Source organism: Aulonocara stuartgranti (genome assembly GCF_965226115.1).
Source record: "Aulonocara stuartgranti genome assembly, chromosome: 3".
Taxonomy (NCBI): domain Eukaryota; kingdom Metazoa; phylum Chordata; class Actinopteri; order Cichliformes; family Cichlidae; genus Aulonocara; species Aulonocara stuartgranti.
Window position 1 is genome coordinate 41786741 of NC_138941.1, and position 17886 is coordinate 41804626.

General features: G+C 42.6%; 1 protein-coding gene across 1 annotated transcript; it reads left to right on the forward strand.

The window, feature by feature from the left end:
• The first annotated feature begins 3141 nt into the window (after positions 1-3141).
• On the forward strand, positions 3142-4520 carry LOC309703000 (interleukin-8-like). Its single transcript, XM_082527704.1, has 4 exons — positions 3142-3356; positions 3515-3620; positions 3726-3800; positions 4113-4520. Exons 1-4 carry the CDS (start codon positions 3290-3292, stop codon positions 4183-4185), a joined length of 321 nt encoding a protein of 106 aa, XP_082383830.1. The 5' UTR covers positions 3142-3289; the 3' UTR covers positions 4186-4520.
• The last annotated feature ends 13366 nt before the right edge of the window (positions 4521-17886 follow it).

Sequence of the window (17886 nt, forward strand, 5' to 3'; positions counted from 1 at the left end):
AATAAAGGTTGTTTTCTGTTTGCTTCACTTTCTTGCCTTTGAGTCCAGTATCTGGGTCCTTAACCTTGCACATAGTGACACAATCTCCTCTTTCATATCTAAAACAACCAATTCTGAGATTTTAAGAACATTTTGCTCTCTAAAAATGAGGCTTGATCGTCAGTGTTCAGTGTCAACACTGTGAACTGTTTACTATGATAATTTTGCAGTTTGCTTTAAAAATTTAGCTTAAACACGATGCAAGAACATGATACACATGTGTGACTCAAACAGCTTCATCATGAACTCGAGATCACTGAATCTGAATCCTGCATGAAAAGGTGTGTCGGGTTCTGAAGACATAACCATTAATCTTGTAAGAAGTGAGGGGATAAAACATCACTCTTCCACATTTAGCTGGTGAAAACTGTTTTGTGCCAAGACTAAATTTATTAGCCTTGATTTTGTGTTTAAGTCACTGCTTCCTGTAAGGAGTTGAACATGGGAATAATAATAATAACACATTTCCAAACTCCAGATGTGAAAAAGTTATCTGAGGTTTTGGGAACTGGGAGCTGAGCCTGTCGTGGGTTTCTGCCAGGAGTGAATGAGACCTTTACAGGGGGACCCTCGGTCAAGGTTTAAATCTAAAATACAAACTCTCCAATCAGTTATGTGTTGATACATTTTATTAAGATTATATTTCACCCAAAATATATTTTAGTTCGCATAGACAGAAAATAGAAATCTAGAAAACCAGTGGTCATCACATGTACAGTAAAGACATCACTAAAACCATTTAAACGATCACTTTGTGGTGAAAATCTCCTGAAGTAAATGTCGACATCTGGATATTTGGTTCTGAAAATGTTGCACAGATGCTAAACTTTAACTGGAAGCTCTACTTGGATCCTTTAAAGCACCATCCTACATGCAAATATGTTGATATAGGCTACTGAAGTAAAAAGCTGCGTTTCTCAGCTGCAGAGTTACACTGAAAGGATACATATTTAGGCTAGTTAGTGCCCAGTGACACATTAATAAAATACTAGAAAATTCATTCAATTCAATTTTATTTACCAGCACCAAAAACATTGGCAACAAAGTGCTTTATATTGTAATGTAAGGGTAAAGAGAAAACTCCAACAATCGGATAACCACCTATGAGCAAGTACTTGGTGACAGTGGGAAGGAAAAACTCCCTTTTAACAGAAAGAAACCTCTGACAGAAGCAGGCTCAGAGGAGGAAGACAGGACAAAGACACGCTGTGAAAGAGAGCCACAGACTAATAATAACTAGTGACTAAATACAATAAAAAGTGAAGAAGTAGCACTCAGTGCATCATAGAAAGCACCCAGCAGCCTGGACCTCTTGCAGCATAACCAATTGGGCTGGGATTTCTAGAACCGATTCCATTACGATTCAATTTTGATTCAGACAGAAATGTTGTAATTCTTCATTTATCAGTACTGACAGTTGTGAGACTTCATCAGAGGTGTAAACATCACAGCAGATGCCATTCTGTCAAAGTAACAGAGGATGAAACACAGAAAAACATGAAGGAAATTTCTTGGCTTGTCTTTTTATAGCAGATAACCTTAAAAATACTCTGCAGTAGATCAAAAACAGAAGAAAACCATGAACCAACATATTTACCTGATGCTGCCGAAGTGAAGCAGAGCAAAGTTACAGAGGTTTTATTAGAGACACAGCTAAGGGTTTTGCAATTTCTCAGAATTTTAAAAAGTTTACATTTCTCTGGTATTGAACAGCAGAAATTAGATTTTCTTGTAGGAAGTCATATAAAAACAACAGCAGGAGACTGCGCTGTAAACAACGGTAGACTGGTGCGTAATACGCAAATCCAAATGTGCAAAACTGATATTCACCACAGTAATGCTGATGTCTGTCACAACACAGTAGACGGATAAGACAAACACATAGGGACTTGTTATTATTTCCAGTGTAGCTGCTAATGTCTGCAAGTGCTGGAATTGAGCATGACTCACACTGATTTCATCACAAGAATAAGATTAGATCTAAAACCCATCTAGCCCAGGGACTAGCTGACTGTGACTGACTTCCCATATCATTCACACAACATCGTCTGGTGTTTTCTCGCTGAGGGCAGGAAACTGAAGGAGAAACAGCCTCACCCACCAGACTGACAAGAGGCTGAACTCGCTCCCCTCTTCACAAAAAAAGACTGAGTTGTAATAAGCACACACACCAGCACCAGTCCCTTTACTACATTGCTACTGCTACTATTTCATACATTTCAGAGGCGTCCAAATAGGCTACATGTCTTCATGCAAGGTATCTGTCAAAATACCTGAATATACCTGTCCAGTGGAAGCACGTTGAAGGAGTGGAGAAGAAAGTGTGAAACATTCTTAATGACGAAGTCTGCCTTGGTTTCTGCTGTGATTGGTGACCTTATTAATCTGAGAATTTCAGTATTTTTAAAAGTAATGGAGACGTTTTTTCTTGCATTCCCACACCCTTACAGATTTACTCATTGACAGATTTACTGCATTTACTAAGTGCAATGATACACGTGCACATCTGCAAACAATGAATAGAAAATGATCTTTTCAGCTGTGTTTAAAGGAACTTCCCATTTTCTTTCTTTTTATCATTTTATTTATTTATTTTATTTATTGGAAAGTGTTCAAACACTTTTATCATAAAGAGAAGTGTAAGTAAACTTTAAGCAGAGTGCACCAGAAACAGTAAAATATTAGTCATATCATATCATATCATATCATAATTTGAGCTGTCTAAATTATTAATATTAGACTGATCATATAAAGACTTTATTGCATTTCACCTCTGTAAGTAGATCAGAGATACAAAATATCCTTTGTCAGCAAAACTCACATGTGAGTGATTGGAGTGAGTCCAAAATGAGTGAAATGTGACGTCAATTTCAACAGATACAAACGACACCTGAAGGCAGGCAGGTCTCAACATCAACCAGTGGCACAGGAAATCTTTGCGAGTAAGTGAACGTATAAAGTTTAAATGCCAAAGGATTGCGACAGCAGGATTTCCACTGTGGGAGGACAGACATCGGAAAGTATTTTTTTCAGCCACTTCTTAGGAAGACATCCTTGGCCAGAGTCCACGTAGCTGTGAGTGTATATAAGGAGGTTCAGAGATGATGAACCTCACAGTCCTGCACACTCAGGCAGCTCGAGAAGTGAAGGAGACGCACAGCAGCAGAGATCCTTCATATCTGAGAAGAACAAATCAGTTGAAGACTGAGCCTTCAGTAGATCCTCCACTAGATACTTGAAAAGCTTTAAGATGAAGACAAGTGTTGCCATCCAGTGCATCTTTCTCCTGGCCTGCATGGCCCTTTGCACTTCATTAAGTAAGTGTGTTTTATCAGATTATGGAAAACTTTGGTGTATTTTTGCATCTTGAGAGGAGCTAAATCATGACAATGAATCAATCTAAATATATTTATGTTTAAGTAAAATATGAAACTGCAGCAGTTTAACATTAATTATCACATTCTATGTTTTCCAGTTGTTCCAAGGTGCCGGTGTTTGAACACCAGTAAGTCTGTAAGAGGTCCCATCACTGAAGTTAAGGTGGATGAGCCTCGTCCATACTGCAACAGGAGAGAAGTCATGTAAGTGCCCACAGTGACAGGAGCACATTATTAATAAGAGCTCAGTCATTAATAAGGATTGTTTATAAAGTGGTTTTAAATCAAAGCTTTCTTTACATGTTACAGTGTCACACTGAAGGATGGGAGTGAACGGTGTCTCGATCCTGAGTCTAAATTCACCATAATGCTGCTAGAAAAACTGTAAGTCACACAGATGTTTTTTCTTTCATTCACTGGTGTTCAACTTAATGTGAGTTAAATGTTAGAGAGGAAGTCAGTGAAGTTAAAACAGGAACATCAACAGTCACTTTGGGAGCATCAGTGCGAGGCTCTGCACATCAGTGATTAAAAATACTGATGGTTTTACAGAAGCAGTTTTTTTCAAATCAAGATCCTTTTGTTATTCAGAAAGTAAATAAGACAAAAAAAGTTGGTTGATTTTGTTGTTAAAGCTTTAAAAGTTGTGATTTTTTTGCAACCCAGCCTCATCTCTCTGATATGTTGTTTTCACAGGAATCAGATGAAAAATACGACAGTCAGCCCTCAAACAACGACAGCATCGGCTGCAGTGCCAGAATCATCATGATGCACTTTGCATGTTTAGTGCTGTTACAACATGTGTGGATTAAGAAGAAGGACCACCACAGCTCGGGTTCTCATCACAAAATATAAATGCATTTAATTCCTCAGCCTGTCTTCAGGCTTAAGTTGTGATTACTAAGCATATGCACATTTATATATCTGCATCTATATATATTTATTTTTGTAAAGTATGTAACACAAACATTAATTTATTTGTGCTATTTTAACATTTTCACAGGTGAATTTAATGTACATTTGTACCATGTTTGTCTCTTTGATTCTGAAATGTACAACAGTGACTCCAAAACCGACTCAATAAATCTCTAAGTTGTTGAATAAGTTACATCTTTTCACTTTATTATAACGACTAATTAATGTTTTAATTGTAAGGAGCCAGAGGAAATATTAGACAAACAGGAACATACAAAGAGGGAAAGGTGCAACCAGCACAACAACAACATAAAAAATTTTTTTTAAAAAAACGAAACAAATTGAATGAAACATTGCCTTTAAAATCTCAAAAGTAAGCAGCTGCTTCAGTTTAAACAGGACTTTTTTGAAATTACCAACACAAGAGTGCTGCGTCTTTGATAGAGTTTCTAGCAGGATAACAAAGTGTGTGTTATAACACAGTATGTGTTATCCTGCACACACCCAATTACACCACCAGCAGCCTGGTTTAGGGATCACACAATAATCTTTGTAAATACTCTTTACCAAAAAGGGAAATGTTTTCTTAATGACATTTTTAGTTACCAGGTATTACCAATTACGAGGTATTCCTAACAAAAAAGCAGAAAACTGTTTACATATTTAATGCAGGACATAGGATCTGATTATCTTATGATTATCATATCAAGAGTTGTTCATATTGCTCCAGGAGTATAGAAGTCACATGGTCTAATGTCCAGGGCTTTTATTGTGAAAGATAAGCAGAAGCAGAAGTGTTACCTGCACACTTTGCCCAAAGAAATGTTTGAAATTATAAATAATTTACAAAATTCTTCATATCATTTACAAATCCATCAGTATCTGTCCGACCTGCTGCACCCATACACACAGTGTCAGGTGCTACAGTCCTCAGCCATGGGTCTGCTTTCTGTCAGTCACACCAACCTCCAAAGCTTTTAGTGTTTCATCTCCACCCTCTGGAGTCATCTCAACTATTAGTAGTAATAATAGCAGTAGTAGTATTGTGGTGGGGCGTGGTCTGTGGCGCGGCTGCGGGGCCACCTGAGCGGCACCCGCAATCACGCCTCGCCAGCTTAAAACAGACTGAACTGGGTCCTGGCTGTTGTTGGTGGTGTATGGGCGGCTGGGAGCTGGAAAGCTGCAGATGTGAGTATTGCTGTGAACAGCAACCGCAACGAAGAAAAGTGTTAACAAGTGCTGAAAAGTGCAAACATGAGGTCGGGTCTGTTGTGCATTATTGTTGTTAGTAGTAGTATCAGTAGTACCAGCTTACAGCGTGGGCCAAATTGGTGAACAACCAAACGAGAAATTTAAATAAAAACTAAGAATATAAAATTACTCTTAAACAGACTGAACTTTAGACAGAAACAGCACTACAGCTGAATAACAGAAGTGGTTGATGGGGATTAGTTTAAAATAGGCTGGAGTGCTCTGAAGCAGCTGTCCAATTAAAGTGACCAGGATATGTTCTTCAATGCACATATTAAACAAATATGTAGGACCGCTTTCTTCCATTTGTGTAGTATCTCTAAAATTTGAAATATCCTGTCTCAGAGTGATGCTGAAAAACTAGTTCATGCATTTATTACTTCTAGGCTGCCCGACTATAATTCATTATTATCAGGATGTCCTTCTGTTAATCCAAAATGTTGCAGCAAGAGCACTGACAGGGGCTAGACAGAGGGAGCATATTTCTCCTATGTTGGCTTGGAGTCAGGAGGCAGACATTGTCTCTACTTTTAGGATTAAGCTTAAAACTTTCCTTTTTGATAAAGCATAGTTAGGGCTGTACAGGTCGCTCTAAATCCTCTCACTCATGCTGCAATAGGTCTTGGCTGCTGGGGAATTCCCATGATGCATTGAGTGTTTCTTTATCAGTCACCTTTCCCAGTCACTGTGTTATACACCTCTCTGCATATAATTATTAGTTATTATTAATCTCTGGCTCTCTTCCACGGCATATCTTTTGTCCCCTCTTCCTCCCCTCACACCAGCCGGTTGAGGCAGATTGCCGCTCCTCCATGAGCCACAGTGCTTGCTCATGTGGGGGTCATATGATTATCAGGGTTTTTCTCTGCTTTCTTTGTATTATTATAGGGTCTTTACCTTACAGTATAAAGGAAACTATTGTTGTGATTTGGCACCGTATAAATAAAATTGAATTAGACTGATTATTTTCAGTAGTGACAGAGACTTTTTTTTCTTGCATTCTCAATTCCTGTTGTGAGTTTTAGTTTCCCTCTTAATAGTGGTGAATTTTCAAAAACAGTTCAATGAGTCACAGGTATGCAGCTGTTAAAACTGTCCTGTCTTTTAGCCTCCTCAGAGCCTCCTTAGATATGATCTATACATTAAATATGCATGAAAGAAACAAATCTCCATCCATACAAACAACGGATTTTAAGCTACACTGAACCTCTCAGAGAATTTTTATCTCTTACAAAAATATCTATGGTTTTAGAGCAGCAGTTCAAAGCTGAGGGTAAAGACGTATGACTTGATCTGTTCACTACCACTGGAGCAAAGTCTCATCTCTGTGATATGTTGTGTGTAATTCATCTAACATTTAAAGGGTTTGTAAACAATGGATACAGCATGTTTATGTACCATGTTTATTTTTAATGCTGGAAAATCCCTCTGGAGGTAGTTTTTAAAATGTTATATATTTTCACTTTATTATAACTCACCAGTTTACCACCACTTTATACACAGTCAACAAAAAGAGAACAAAAACAAACAAAACAAAAAAAGAGGGTGAATCCAAAAATCCCAAAGTTTGCCATTAAACCTGGTTTCACTTCAAACTATAAGCATCAACTCAAAAAAAAATGTTCCAAGTCATTTAACTGCTTTGCTTTTATCTCTGATGTAACGGTAACTCAATCACATATTAACAGCTACTCCAGTTTAAACAAGATATTCTTGCTATTACTGAGGCAGGAATGCAGAGAATTTTATTTTAACAGATTTTCTGTCTTCCTCAGTACTTCCTCTCTTGGATAATTAAAAGCTTATCCTATGAAAGAGACTGATTCATGAGCAGTGATGTGTTACAGCATCACCGAGAGTAGATCAACAAAGCAGATGTAAGCATGTGCAAAACCACAGTGTCATGCGGCGGCTGTGTGAAGGCAAGAGAGGACCCAAATGCACAGCTCTAGACACACAGGGATGAACTCAAAGGCAGGTCTTTATTAACAGGAACATAAGAAGTCATACAAAAACTATACTGGGAGCAACTAAAGCTGAGGCGCTGGGAAGACACGGTAAATGCACACAACCTAGAGGGACGACGCAACACAGAACAAAGGGACACTCTGACATAAATACACAGAAGGTAACGAGGGAAGTGGGAACACACGGGGAACACAGCTGAAGACAATTACTCATGACCGGGCAGGGAGGACACGAAACTGAAAATACTGACACCAAGATGTGGACCTTAAACACAACACAGTACATAGAGAAGAGCACAGAGAGCGAGGCAGAGAACAAGGATGAATACACGAGGGGATGAGGAGAACACAGAACACAAAGGACGGGAACACGGTACCAGAACAAACACCAAAATAACAGCATGGATAAAGGGGGGATCCAAATACCAAACCAAACAATCCAATGAACATAAGGAACGAAATACAAAACCACAGGAAAACTAAGAACACTGGGTCAAAATGACCCAGGACCATGACACACAGCTGCGCTTCAAAAAGAAAAGGTTTCTTTCCAGTGTTTTATAAAAATCATTGTCAGCCCACATTTGTACAAATTACAGATCAAGATCAGCTTTATGTAGGACAGCGGTCCCCAACCCCCGGACCTCGGACCGGTACCGGTCCGTGAGTCGTTTGGTACCGGGCCAGGTGTGAGGCTCAGGTGTGAAATGTATGGTTTTCAGGGTTTTTATCGGTTTTCAGCGTTATTTTGTTATCGTTTTTATCGTTAACTCTGTTTTCCTGGGTCTTTTCACGTGTGTTATGAATAAATCTTCTTTTTTTCGGTACCAGTACTAGTTTTATTTTTGTTGTATTTATCCGCGACACCTTAAAGGCCGGTCCGTGAAAATATTGTCGGGCATAAAGCGGTCCGTGGCGCAAAAAAGGTTGGAGACCGCTTATGTAGGACACTCACTGGCCATTTTATTAGGTACACCTCTCTAATACTGAGCTGCGCCCACTCTTGCTTTGGACTTCCTGTTTCCTTCATATCAGCTTGTAGCACTCTGGTCGTTTTCTGGCATCAGAACTCCCGCTCACTGGAAATGTATTATTTTTCTGACCATTCCCTGTTAACCATAGAGGTGGTTGCGCGGGAAAATCCCAGTAAATAAATGGTTTCTAAAATTCTCAGACCAGTCTGGGACCAACAACCATCCCACATTCAAAGTAACTTAAATCATATTTTCGTCTCTATTCTGATCCTTATTATGATGATAATTCTTTTCATTTCTGCAGTAACGTTTTCTTTCTCTTCTTTTCTCTTTCCATTAAAGTCAGTTTCTTGTTTTGCACCACACTCAGTTTTCTCTTGTCAACACAAATCTGTAAATAGGTTTATAAAGAAATCCTTCTCCACCTCTCTGGTGGGGAAGGAGCCTGAGTTAGTGCGTGAGGTTGAGAGGTACCGGCTAGATATAGTCGGGCTCACCTCCACACATGGCTTGGGCTCTGGAACCAGTCTCCTGGAGAGGGGCTGGACTCTGTCTCAGTCTGGAGTTGCCCCTGGTGAGAGGCGGCGGGCTGGGGTGGGTATTCTAATATCCCCTCGGCTTGCTGCCGGTACGTTGGGGTTTTTCCCGGTGGACGAGAGGGTTTGTTCCCTGCGCCTTAGGGTCGGGGAACGGGTCCTGACTGTCATCTGCGCTTATGCGCCGAGTGGCAGTTCAGAGTACCCAGCCTTCTTAGAGTCCCTGGGGGGGGGGGGGGGGGTGCTGGAGGGTGCTCCACCTGGAGACTCTGTTGTCCTGCTGGGAGACTTCAATGCTCACGTGGGTAACGACAGTGAGACCTGGAGGGGCGTGATTGGGAGGAACGGCCTCCCTGATCTGAACCCGAGCGGTGCTTTGTTATTGGACTTCTGTGCTAATCACAGTTTGGCCATAACGAACACCCTGTTCGAACATAAGAGTGTCCATAAGTGCACGTGGCACCAGGACGCTCTAGGCCGTAGGTCGATGATCGATTTTGTAATCGTATCAGCAGACCTGCGACCATATGTTCTGGACACTCGGGTAAAGAGAGGGGCTGAGCTGTCAACTGATCACCACCTGGTGGTGAGTTGGATCAGGTGGCGGGGGAGGACGCTGGACAGACCTGGTGCACCTAAACGCGTAGTGAGGGTGTGCTGGGAACGTCTAGCAGAGGCCCCAGTCCGCGAGATCTTCAACGCACACCTCCGGCAGAGCTTCAACAGCATTCCGAGGGAGACTGGGGACATTGAGTCCGAATGGACCATGTTCAGCGTCTCCATTGCCGAAGCTGCTGCATTGAGCTGCGGCCGCAAGGTGGTTGGTGCCTGCCGTGGTGGTAATCCCCGAACCAAATGGTGGACACCAGAGGTGAAGGGAGCCACCAGGCTGAAGAAGGAGTCCTATCGGGCTTGGTTAGCCTGTGGGACTCCGGAGGCAGTGGACAGGTATCGACAGGCCAAGCGGAATGCGGCTCGGGCAGTGGCTGAAGCAAAAACTCGGGTGTGGGAGGAGTTCGGAGAGGCCATGGAAAAAGACTTTCGGACTGCCTCGAAGAGATTCTGGCAAACCGTCAGGCGTCTCAGGAGGGGAAAGCGGTGCTCTACCTGCACTGTGTATAGTGCTGGCGGAGCGCTGCTGACGTCGACTGAGAAAATTGTCAGGCGGTGGAAGGAATACTTCGAGGACCTCCTTAATCCCACTGACACGTCTTCCGAGGAGGAAGCAGAGTCTGGGGATGAGGGGAATGACCCGCCAATTTCCGGGGGCGAGGTCACTGAGGCAGTTAAACAACTCCTTGGTGGCAGAGCCCCTGGTGTTGATGAGGTCCGCCCCGAGTTCCTGAAGGCTCTGGACGTTGTAGGGCTGTCCTGGTTGACACGCCTCTGCAATGTTGCGTGGAGATCAGGGGCAGTACCTGTGGAATGGCAGACCGGGGTGGTGGTCCCCATCTTTAAGAAGGGGGACCGGAGGGTGTGTTCCAACTACAGGGGGATCACACTCCTCAGCCTCCCTGGGAAAGTCTATGCCAGGGTGCTGGAAAGGAGAGTTCGTCCGCTAGTCGAACCTCGGATACAGGAGGAACAATGCGGTTTTCGTCCTGGTCGCGGAACACTGGACCAGCTCTTTATCCTCTCCAGGATACTTGAGGGTGCATGGGAGTTTGCCCAACCAGTCTACATGTGTTTTGTGGACTTGGAGAAGGCATTCGACCGTGTCCCTCGGGGTGTCCTGTGGGAGGTGTTGCGGGAGTATGGGGTGTCTGGCCCATTGCTACGGGCCATTCGATCCCTATACAACCGTTGCAAGAGCTTGGTTCGCATTGCCGGCAATAAGGCGGACTCGTTCCCGGTGGGTGATGGGCTCCGCCAGGGCTGCCCTTTGTCTCCGGTTCTGTTCATAATTTTTATGGACAGGATTTCTAGGCGCAGCCAAGTGGCGGAGGGCTTTCGCTTCGGTGGCCTCAGAATCTCATCTCTGATTTTTGCAGATGATGTGGTTCTGTTGGCTTCATCGGGTGAAGGCCTCCAGCTCGCACTGGAATGGTTCGCAGCCGAGTGTGAAGCAGCGGGAATGAGGATCAGCACCTCCAAATCTGAGGCCATGGTTCTCAGCCGGAAAAGGGTGGAGTGCCCACTCCGGGTCGGGGATGAGTTCCTGCCCCAAGTGGAGGAGTTCAAGTATCTCGGGGTCTTGTTCGCGAGTGATGGGAGAAGGGAGCCGGAGATCGACAGACGGATTGGGGCTGCGGCTGCAGTAATGCGGACGCTGCACCGGTCCGTCGTGGTGAAGAGGGAGCTGAGTGTAAAAGCGAAGCTCTCAATTTACCAGTCGATCTACGTCCCTACCCTCACCTATGGCCACGAGCTGTGGGTAGTGACCGAAAGAACGAGATCGCGGATACAAGCGGCGGAAATGAGCTTCCTCCGAAGGGTGGCTGGCCTCTCCCTTAGAGATAGGGTGAGAAGTTCGGCCATCCGGGAGGGGCTCAGAGTAGAGCAGCTGCTGCTCCACATCGAAAGGAGCCAGCTGAGGTGGTTCGGGCATCTGACAAGGATGCCCCCTGGGCGCCTCCTGGGTGAGGTGTTCCAGGCATGTCCCACCGGGAGGAGGCCCCGGGGCAGACCCAGGACACGCTGGAGAGATTATATCTCTCGGCTGGCCTGGGAACGCCTTGGTGTTCCCCCGGATGAGCTGGAGGAGGTGGCTGGGGAGAGGGAGGTCTGGGCCTCTTTGCTTAGGCTGCTGCCCCCGCGACCCGGCTCCGGATAAAGCGGATGAAGATGGATGGATGGAAGAAATCCTACTTTACTGTAACTGGACTGCAACTAAAAAGATGATAAACATGCAACATATAATTCATGCAACTAATGCAACCATTTCACAGACTTTATTTTTTTATACGCTTTTTATAGTCAGCTGCATATTTCAGCTTCATTAGTAGATTTTAGGCAATTCATTGACAAAAGAAAAACTAAAACCTGAGATGAGACTTTATTAATGTTAGAAGGTGCTATAACAATCGCACCTTCTAACATCAGGGACTTTTAATGTGAAAGGTAAAGACAAGAAGGTGTTTTATTTACACACTTTGCGCAAATAAAATATGATCACGTTTAAATTGTGTAATTTCAGTTGCAGTGAAGCATTTCCAGGACAGGCTCCAGCCACCCCACCCCAACTGCGACCCCGACAACATTAAGTGGAAGACACAGAATGGATGGCATTTCTGAGTGAAGTGTATTAAATTTGCTTACACATCTATTCATTAGCAGCCAACCTGTTCTGATTAAACATGCAACTCCAGAGCCAACAAACTGACAGCGATTCATCTTCTGCAGAGCATGTGTGCAAAATTTCAGTTGGCAGCAAATGTTTCAAACAATCACAAGCTTGATTTATCTTGAGAGACGAGGATTAGCGGATAAGCGACGTCGAGCATTTCTGGTGCTCAGTTTGCTTGTTCGGAGGTGCATTTTTCTTCCCTGTCCCTGCTGGATTTTGCAAGACCTGGACTTATGAGATCGTGTTACCTTAGGAGTGTTCATCCAGACTCTCCGGTTATTCGGCCCTCTGCCCCAGCAGCAAGTGGTATCTATTATCGTCACAGATCGAACCCGCAGTTTCTACATCCCCTAAAACGGGTCAGTTTCGGTAATGGTTTGACTTATTCCTCATTGAGCATGGCGCTTCTCAATGCCCGATCTATGACAAATAAAATGTTCTTGTTGAACGATCTTATTCTTTCCAAAAAGCTGGATTTTTTATTTTTAACTGAAACCTGGCAGCGTGATGGTGACTATTCTTCCCTTATCGAACTTTGCACGGGCGGGTACTCCTTCATCAGTCGGCCGCGGCATTTTGGTCGTGGAGGAGGTCTGGCTGTGGTGTGTCGAAACTGGTTTCACTGTCGCTCATTAATGGTTGAAAATTTTTCATCGTTTGAACTACAGCTGGTTAAAATTGGAATTAAAGATCCATGTTACTGTGCTGTAGTGTATCATCCACCTGGACCTAACAGTCCATTTTTAAGGGAGTTCAGTGACTTTTTGTCTTCCATCTTGAAGTTGTCCAGATTGTTAATAATTGGGGATTTTAATATACACATTGATGATGACCTCTGACCTCTTTGCCAGAAGTTTTCTTAGCATCATGGACTCGTTTTATTTCACACAGCATGTGTCTGGCCCCAGTCACACCTAGATAGATAGATAGATAGATAGATAGATAGATAGATAGATAGATAGATAGATAGATAGATAGATAGATAGATAGATAGATAGATAGATAGATAGATAGATAGATAGATAGATAGATAGATAGATAGATAGATAGATAGATAGTGGATTGCATTTATATAGCGCTTTTCGAGACCCTCAAAGCGCTTTTACAATTCCACTATTCATTCACTCTCACATTCACACACTGGTGGAGACAAGTTATCGACAGACAGACGGACGGATATTTTGACCAATTTCCCTGCACTACTGCCTGCTTGGAGTCAACACTACTACTCTGGAGTTCATGTGAGTAATATGAGTAACACCGGAAACTGGCTCAAAACCAGCATTGTGACAGTATTGGCCTGTGTTATCTCATGAGCAGAGTGAGCCGTATCCCTGCTGGCAGACACCCAGCACATTCCTCTATATTTCCCTGGCAAACCATGCAGATAGAGTCTTTATACAGTCAGCGTTTGGCAGAGGTAAGTGAAAAATATTTAAACAAAATAATCATTTTTTTCTTAATTTGGCCCTAATACTCCTTCCTAGATAATAAACAAAAACTATTCAGTCAGAAAGAAAAAAATGTACATTGCTCTTGTCGGCAGAAAACGCTGACACTCTTTTACACTTTAGTTTAAAAATATTACTTCCTTTTAGTAGGAATGGATTGTTCTGAAGACGTGTGGTGAAAGTGTTTCATCATATGCAAAGTAAACAATGACTTACAAGAGCGCCTGGAAAAGTTACCACAGAAATCAAAAATGAAAACAAAATATGGTGTCACGGTGGTTAGCACTGTTGCCTCACAGCAAGAAGATCCTGAGTTCAGTTCTACCATCAGGCCGGGGTCTTTCTGTGTGGAGTTTGGATGCTTGCGTGGGTTCATTTCAGGTTCCTCCAAAAGTCCAAAGACATGCAGTTAGTGGGGCTAGGGGCTAATTGGAAACTCTAAATTGCCCATATGGTTGTCTGTGTCGTGTGGGGGGTTTTTTTGTGTTTTTTTTTACACTTCTCCCATTCCTGGTGAACATTCGACGGATTCACAGCATCATCCAAGAAATGTACAGCTAGGATTTTGGAGCACTGCACAGGAGCATGATTGTGAATACTGTCAAAAACAGTGGTGCCAGTGGTGTCTCCATAAGTTAAGCATACATGCTGGAAAATGATTCTTATAAACACCAGCACAAACTCCCTGACAAACCCCACTCTTTGAAACAATAAAAACAAAAGCAAATAAGAGTAAAACACTGGTGATGATGGTGAACTGACAAAGTCTCTTGTAGACTGGAAAGAACAAAGTCAGCTTTCCTGATTAACTAATGTTTAATAAGGTGAGATAAATCCCACTATGCTAGAACTTCACCAACAGACCAACAACAAAATGAGTCAGAGAAGCACACAGACCGGATGATCCATGCAGGACTGACACTGCCTCCATCTAACAACAGCCGCTCACTGCAGGTAAACAGGCTGTCTGAAGTGGCCCATGAGCTGAAAGTGCATAATCAGAATTTCCCTTTATACTATTAGCTGTCAGGTTCACTACTTATTATACTGTGGCCTGTAAGCAACAGCAGCAAGTCTGGTAATGGACGTGCAATAAAGGGGATGTATGCTGTCTAACAAGACGGCTGATCAGTTAGTTTCACTAACTTATCTACACAAGGCAAGAGATTTAATTTTGTTTTCACACATAACTAAATCTGTCTGTGACAAAGTGGGTGAGAAGACCATTTGTCTACATTCTTAGTTAACATTCTTGTTTTGATTTAACCATATTTCACATGTAATCTGCAATAGGCAAACATCTACTATCCCGGGTTTGTTTATGTTCTGCACTTTTACAGATTATATAATATAACATCTTGGTTTAAATCAATTCATACAAGTTTGTTAAGTTAACATGTTATTTATTTCAACTGTTAATTTGTATTGTTTTGAACTTACCTTTACCTACCTGTCTTCCAGAAGCAAAAGGAGGAAATGTAGTTCTACTTCCTGCTTTATACCTTCTGGGTTCATCTGAGGTCACAGGAAGAGACCAAGGGCAGGAGGGGAAGAATTCTTATAATTTAATAAAGTTGATTTTAAAGGGTTTATAAAGAAATAGATTTAATGTTGTGATATGTATTGATTACACCAGAGTTTATGTTGCCAGTCAAGAGGAGTAGTAGAGGATGAATATAATCATGTTCATCTCACCTACCTACTGAATGGAATAGTCCAGAGGAGAAAGTGTTTGATTAAGTGGACTATTTAAGCAGACGAACTCAGGTGTTTCAGAAGAAGGGTTCAGGTCAGTGTAGCTGTGTGCAGTTTGACCTTAATTTCCGTTGATTTAAGTTCAGTTATGTTTATTTGAATTGAGTTAATTATAGAGTTGAGTTTCTTATTTGTTTCTTTGTAAATATTCTTGGGCCACAGAATGGTGAATAAATCACTTGCTACACTGGACAGCATCAGTCTCCTGCACTTCTTTGACCGCTTAAGTCGAGTCCTACCACACTGTCTTTTAGCTAAAAATGATCATGATTCATCTTATAAGTGCTCATGGATCTAAATCAGTGGTCCCCAACCCCTGGGCCTCGGACCGGTACCAGTCCGTGAGTCGTTTGGTACCGGGCCGTGAGAGTTGAGGCTCTGGTGTGAAATGTATGGTTTTTAGGGTTTTTATCGGTTTTCAGCATTATTTTGTTATCGTTTTTATTATTAACTCTGTTTTCCTGGGTCTTTTCACGTGTGGTATGAATAAATCTTCTTTTTTTCGGTAGTTTTATTTTGTTGTACTTATCCGCGACACCTTAAAGGCCGGTCCGTGAAAATATTGTCGGGCATAAACCGGTCCGTAGCGCAAAAAAGGTTGGGGACCGCTGATCTATATGAACTCATATTGTATTCTGTGTACTATACTCTGTCATGGTTCAGCTTTGTGGCAGGCAGGATGTAGGACACAAATGCAGGACTCCAAGATGGGAATTTTAACTGAAAGAGGGGCACAGAGGAAAAACACACAGCAGAGCGACCACATGAAGGTTAACAAAGCGACAACAAGCAGGGGAAGAGTGAGGATTAAAATACATAGACATAATGAGAAAAAAAAAGCTAATCTAGACATAATTCGCACAGGACAGGGGCTATCAAAATAAAACTGGAAGCATGACATTCTTCAGCGCGCAGACTAGACACTAAGACTTGGAAATACAGCCCAGACCGTGACATACTCACCTGCATTTCACTTTCTCCTTATCATCTAATGGAAAATCACTTACATCTGCCAAATACTGACTGTATAAAGACTCTGCCTGCATTGTTAGCTGGATGACTGCAGAGGAATGTGCTGGGTGTCTGCCAGCAAGGAAATGACTCACTCTGCTTGCGAAAAATCACAGAGGTCAATGCTGTCAGTATAGCTGGTTTTGAGCCAGTTGCCGGTTACTCGTCATTACTCACATTAATTCCAGAGTAGTAGTGTTGGCTCCAAGCCAGCAGTAGTGTTAGGAAATTGGTCAAAATATCCAGACCTTTTATTTCAATCCCACAATCCCCCTCCAACAGCTAATTCAGGTCCCACATATGAACCCATCAGAACCTCAGCACTGACAGGAATGAGTCTAGACGCAGGTGGTGGTGAAGGTGGAGGCTTGGATGGAGCTCTGAGTGACCAGCATGAAGTGAGAGATGGGAAGTAGGTGGGCTGAGTGAATGAGAGTCAGAAAGGCAGAATAACACAAGAGAGCTGAGATATAAAGTACGCTGAACGGGGGCTGACTGGCTCGAAGAAGTTGGTCAAGAAGATGATTGTACTAGAGCTGTGATGTCAGCAGTGTGGTAAAGTGGAAGTGTTGTAGAGGACAGACTAGCAGCCGAACACCTACGAAAGCAGGCAGATCACTGATTACAGATCTCCCTTAGTGAACTTGCACATGATTGATTACAACTTGCAGCCTGAGAGACTGAACTTTAGATACAAGATAAGTGACTAAGGAGGACAGGTTTATGTGCATTACTTTAAAACTGGTTGCCGTGGCCGGAGATGCTCTGAAGCCGCTGTCTAATAAAGATGCCTCCAGGGAGAGAAAACATGAGTGTGAAGCATCTTTATTGGAGGCAGCAGTATTTTTTTGTTGGTTTCTCATTGCTTTTTGTGAACTGTCAATTTCTCCACTTATACCAGGATGCAGTGTTGGCAGTTTTATATAACCCGGGTATACAGCCATGTAATTATTCTGTCTTTCATAAAGAGGCTTCATAAGAAAATACACTGTTTGGTCTTTTTGTAGACCAACTCTGCATGTGAAGTACAGATTGTCCCAGAGTCCCAGAGCCCAGGTACAAGAACATCTTGACTATCTGCCCCTCCAGCCTTCAAGGTCCACTGCAACACAGCTGTATGGTCTCGCTGAAGGTCAAGGTTGAACAACTTTCCTTGGATCTGGATATTTGTAAACTCAAATGTGATGCAATGAGGAGCTGCTAACAGGAATTGAAAGTACAACACAGCCACTGGATTTCTACTGTGAGAGGACAGGAAACAGATTTTTGCAGCCACTTCTTAGGAAGAAATCCTTCGCAAGAGTCCACCCAGCTGTGAGTGTAT